Raw genomic sequence first — 4,802 nt, 5'->3', positions numbered from 1 at the left:
GGCCCTGTGGCTGGCCCTGCAGTCCTGTGGCTGGCCCTGCGATCTGGTCCCTGGCCCTGAGGCCCTGTGGCTGGCCCTGAGGTCCGGTCCCTGGCGCTCCACCTGGGCCTTACAGGGCTGAGCCTGCCCCCCCCACCCCCACCCCCTTCCCACATTTCTCCCTGGCTCCGACAGGGACCGGGCCTCACCTGGTCCCCTCCTTGAGCCTGAGCCGAGGAGCTGGCCAGGTGTGGGGCAGTGGACCACGGGCCTCTGCCCGGGGCCTGCTCAGCTCGGGGCCCAAATGGCGTGCCGGGGAGCCAAGGTCCACCGTGGGCTTCAAGGCCTCGGCCGGTGGGTGGCCCTGCTCGCGGTGTGGGTGCCCCCCCACAGCTCGAGGCACCTCAGACAGTTGCTCAGCCCCCTGGAGTGTTCCCCCAGCTCTCGCCAGGCCACTGCACTGGAGGTGGCTGCTGAGTCCTTCAGGAAAGGCCTGCCTGTCAGCTGGCTCGCCCCGTAGCCAGGCCTCCCGGAGAAGCTCCTTCCTTCCTCAGGCTGTCAGGCTGCTGGACCTCTTAGGGGCGCACAGTGTGCAGGCTCTGCCTTCTCGTCGGGAGATGGGAAGCTAACACCCAAGGGAGGACAGGGACAAGACACACAGTCCAGAGAGGGAGAAAAGGTTCTTTTAGTGTGTACCAATATTGGAGCTTAAGCTCAGGGCCTGGGCACACTATCTTAGGATTTTGGGGTTTTTTTTGCTCAAGGCTGACACTCTACCACTTGAGCCACAGCTCCACTTTCAGTTTTTTGGTAGTTACCTGGAGATGAGTCTCACAGACTTCCTTGCCTGGGCTGACTTCCAACTGTGATCCTCAGATCTCAGCTCCTGAGTAGCTGGGATTACAGTTGTAAGCCACTAGTGCCTGACCAGAAGTTCTGTATTGTAATGAAGTGGTGGAGCTCTACCAGAGCCATACTCCTGGCTCCAAACTAGATTTCCCTTGAGACCAAGTATGGTGGTCCATGCCTGTAATCCCAGTGGTTCAGGAGGTGAGTCTGAGGCCAGCCTGAGCAAAGTCCTTTGAAAAATAAAGAGTTTGAGAAGGGGCCAGGGTGGTGGCTCATATGTCAAGGGCAGAGGCCCAGAGCTCGAACGGTACTACCAACAAGAAGGAAAACAGAACAAAACATCCTCTGATTGATTGCTCCAGGAAGAACTGAAGTGGGAGTGAAACCAAAAGGTGTAAAGGGAGGGAGGGCCTGAGTGGGTAAAGGAAAGAAATGAAGACCTTGGCAGGGACTGCAGCCAGGGACAGTGAGCAGCAAGGCTGGGGCAGGGGTCAAAGAGCCTAGAGGAATGAAGCTACAGTTCCAGCCTGGACTCAAGAGGCTGGTGTCACCAGGGGCAGGACCTCAGCTGGCCTGGGGGTAGGAGCAGCCCAGCTCCACCCAGGATTCTGGGAACAGCCAGCCTGTTCCTGGCTGTGTACACAAAACAACTTGACCCTCTGTGGAAATGGGGGCAGAGGTCTCCCAGAGCTGGGCAGAGCCTTCACTGGAGGCTCTGAATAGGTTGTGGGGAGAATCTTGTCTCTGGCTTCTGAACCCTGGGACTTTCCAGTCCCAGGGGCCTGCCCCCTCCCTACTGCATCCCATCTCTGGAGATTGGCTGCCATAACCCAGAAGTCTAGGTCCTAAGTGGTCACCTGAACTCCTGGTTATGCAGATCAGACTAGCTCCATCCATCTCCCTTCTTCCTCTAGAGGGTTTCCTAGGCAAAACTTAAGGCCCACCCATTGCATTTGGCCTCAAACTTATTATGTAGCCCACAATGGTGGCTCATGCCTGTACATATCTTAGCTGCTCAGGAGGCTGAGATCTGAAGACCATGGTTCAAAGTCAGCCTAGGCAAAAAGTGTGAGTCTAAGACTCCTATCTCCAATTAACTGCCTCAAAAAAGCTGTAAGTCGGGCTGGGAAGGTGGCTCAGTGGTAGAGCGCTTGCCTTTCATGCCTGAGGCCCTGGGTACAATTCCACAGCACCACATAAGCAAAAAAGAAAAAAGCCGGAAGTGGCACAGTGACTCAAGTGGTAGAGCGCTATTCTTGAGCTGAAGAGCTGGGGACAGTGCCCAGGCCCAGAGTTCAGACCCCATGACCAGACCCCCCCCCAAAAAAATGGTAGGGAACACTTGAATGCTTGCACAAGGCCCTAACCCCATTACCACAAAACATTTTTTGTCTGTCACAGGTCTGGAACTCTCGGCCTGGGCGTGTCCCTCAGCTTTTCACCTCAAGGCATGCACTCTACCATCGAGCCACGGCACTACTTCGGGTTTTCTGAGTGGTTATTGAAGAATCTCATGGACTTTCCTGCCTGGGCTAGCTTTGGACCGGGAGCCTCAGATCTCAGACTCCAAAGTAGCTAGGGTTACAAGTGTGAGCCACCAGCACCTAGCAAAACAAAACATTTCTTAAGCAAATTTTCCTGGCAATTCCTTGAAAGCTGTGATTTCACTGTACAACTGGACAGGAACCTGCTCAAGGCGGGCAGGAAGTGCCTTTCTCCCCATGCCCACCCCCCAATTCCCAGTGCTGATGACAAAGTGCCCAGAATACTCAAGATACATAAAAAGGCTTTATTTGCAGGGAACCAGGAATTTAATCAAACAAGCCAAATCCCATGTCATCATCTGATTCCTCGGACTCTTCTTTCTTCTCATCTTTCTTCTCTTCTGCTGCGGAAAGAACAGGACAAGCACTGCCACAACTGCCCAGAGACAGCTGAGCCCAGGCAAGCAGACACAGCGGGAGGCTGAGCCCTGTACCACTCACCAGGATTCCACTCACCTGCAGCAGGGGCAGAACCAGCAGCAGGAGCTGCAGAGCCGGGCGCAGCAGAAGCAACAACAGCCCCACCAGCAGGCACACTGGCAAGCTTGCCAACACCTACAGAAGTAGGGTAGTGAGATCAGAACAGGTGGCCAGCCAAAAGGCTACTCCAGAACAAACACAACCCCAAGAAACTACCTCCCCAGCGTGCCCCATACATACTGGCAGCACTGTCTGCATAGACAAGACCTATGGCATGCACTTTCAGGGCCTTCTTTCATTTTCTGCCAGTCCTGGGGCTTAAACTCAAGAGCCAGGCATTGTCCCTGAGCTTCCTGTGCATTCCACCACTTGAGCCACAGTGCCACTTCGGGCTTTTTCTGCGTGTGTGATACTGAGGAACTGAACCCAGAGCTTCATGCATGCAAAACCAGCACTCTACTATTAAGCCACCTTCCTAGCCAGGACCTGACCGTCGAAACTTGATTCTAAGAATTAGAAGCAGAGTACAACTCATTCCCTTAAGGCTAAACCATTCAAACATGTTTATAGCCAGCTGCTACTGTCTGATCTCTGAACTCTCCCTGCCCTGTGCATACAGTAGACACATTACTCCAATAGCCCAAACTCCTATCAAGTCCCGTCAGCTCTAGCCACATGAAACCAGGAAACCATTTGTTCAGCAATGTGTAGGAGCCTGTGGCCACCCCTTCACACACACAAAGAAAAAAGGCAAGGAAGTGTGTTTGTAAGAGTTCTGAAATAGGGGCTGGGAAGATGGCTCAGTGGTAGAGCGCTTGCCTTGCATGCCTGAGGCCCTGGGTTCCATTCCTCAGCACCACATAAGCAAAAAAAAAAAAAAAAAGCCGGAAGTGGTGCTAGCCTTGAGCTGAAGAGCTGAGGGACAGCGCCCAGGCCCAGAGTTCAGGCCCCACAACCGGACCCCCCCCCAAAGAAAGAGTTCTGAAGTATGGGCTACTAGGCCTCAGAGTTGTGTACACATGAGTGGATCCAATGAGGTCAGCAACCAGTCCTTAATGTGTCCAGAAGTGTCCAACACTGAGCACAGAGAGGCCTGGCTCAAACCAAGGGAGGCTTCTAGGGTGCTCTGGTCCACAAGCGAAGCCTGGCAGGCCACAGGCTGGCCAGCAGGGATTAGGATGGACCACAAAAACAGAGAGTTGGAGAAGCCAACTCACCCTGGGCGATGACATCCTCAATATTCTTCCCATTCAGCTCACTGATCACCTGGAGTAGACAACCACAGAAGCCATTAGTCACCAGTGTGGGCCACAACCTCCCTGGGCTGTGAGGGCAGAGCTGGAGACACTGCACGTAAGACAGGCCGAATTCCCCAAGCCTGCACTTCAGCAAAAGGGGACCCTTCTATCACGTGGGGACCAGGAACTAGGCTCTGAAACTTAACGCTGAAATTATCCCACACCTCACGTGTACTCATTTAAGCTCTAAACACAGCAGAAAGCAGACTTTCACATTGGCTGGAAAGATGGCACTTTTAGGTTGGCATGCTGGGAGTCGCAGGTTAGTGGCAGAGCACATCCTAAGGTGGGAGGCGCCCCGGGTCTCATCTTGAGACGGCCAAACATAAAGAGAATGAAGCAGCTTTCGTTTGAATGCAATGTTGCCCTGAACTCATCTGCGCAGAGATTTGGGACTCCATTTATTTTGCCCTCTCAGGGCCCTCACGAGGACACCCCAGAACAAGCGCACCCAGCCCGGGGTAGGCCTCTCCGGACGCCAACGCCCGGGTCAGGCAGGCCAGGAGCCGCCAGCCTGAGAGGCTCGGGTCGGCGGCGGTTACCTTGTTCAGCCGGTCATCGTCCGCCTCGATGCCCACGCTGTCCAGGATCTTCTTAATGTCCTTGGCGCTGGGGGAGGAGTTGCCCCCGAGGGCGGCCAGAAGGTAGGAGGCGACGTAGCGCATGCTGCGGCGGAGGAGAGCCGGCCGGGCGGCGTCACTCGCGCGGCCCG

General features: G+C 54.9%; 1 protein-coding gene across 1 annotated transcript in view; it reads right to left on the bottom strand.

The window, feature by feature from the left end:
- Positions 1-2,597: 2,597 nt before the first annotated feature.
- Positions 2,598-4,802, bottom strand: part of Rplp2 (ribosomal protein, large, P2) — a 19,419-nt gene continuing 17,214 nt past the window's right edge. Inside the window, exons 2-5 of the mRNA XM_013033374.1 lie at positions 4,633-4,756; positions 4,010-4,058; positions 2,829-2,927; positions 2,598-2,716 (exon numbers count right to left, since the gene is read on the bottom strand). Of these exons, the coding sequence (XP_012888828.1) occupies positions 2,640-2,716; positions 2,829-2,927; positions 4,010-4,058; positions 4,633-4,755 (348 nt within the window). The 5' untranslated portion in view covers position 4,756 and the 3' untranslated portion in view covers positions 2,598-2,639. The remainder of the gene's footprint in view (positions 2,717-2,828; positions 2,928-4,009; positions 4,059-4,632; positions 4,757-4,802) is intronic.

The sequence above is a fragment of the Dipodomys ordii genome, unplaced genomic scaffold (genome assembly GCF_000151885.1).
Source record: "Dipodomys ordii isolate 6190 unplaced genomic scaffold, Dord_2.0 Scaffold166, whole genome shotgun sequence".
Classification (NCBI taxonomy): domain Eukaryota; kingdom Metazoa; phylum Chordata; class Mammalia; order Rodentia; family Heteromyidae; genus Dipodomys; species Dipodomys ordii.
Note: the sequence above shows the minus strand (reverse complement) of the source record. Positions and strands in the feature narration are given on the sequence as shown.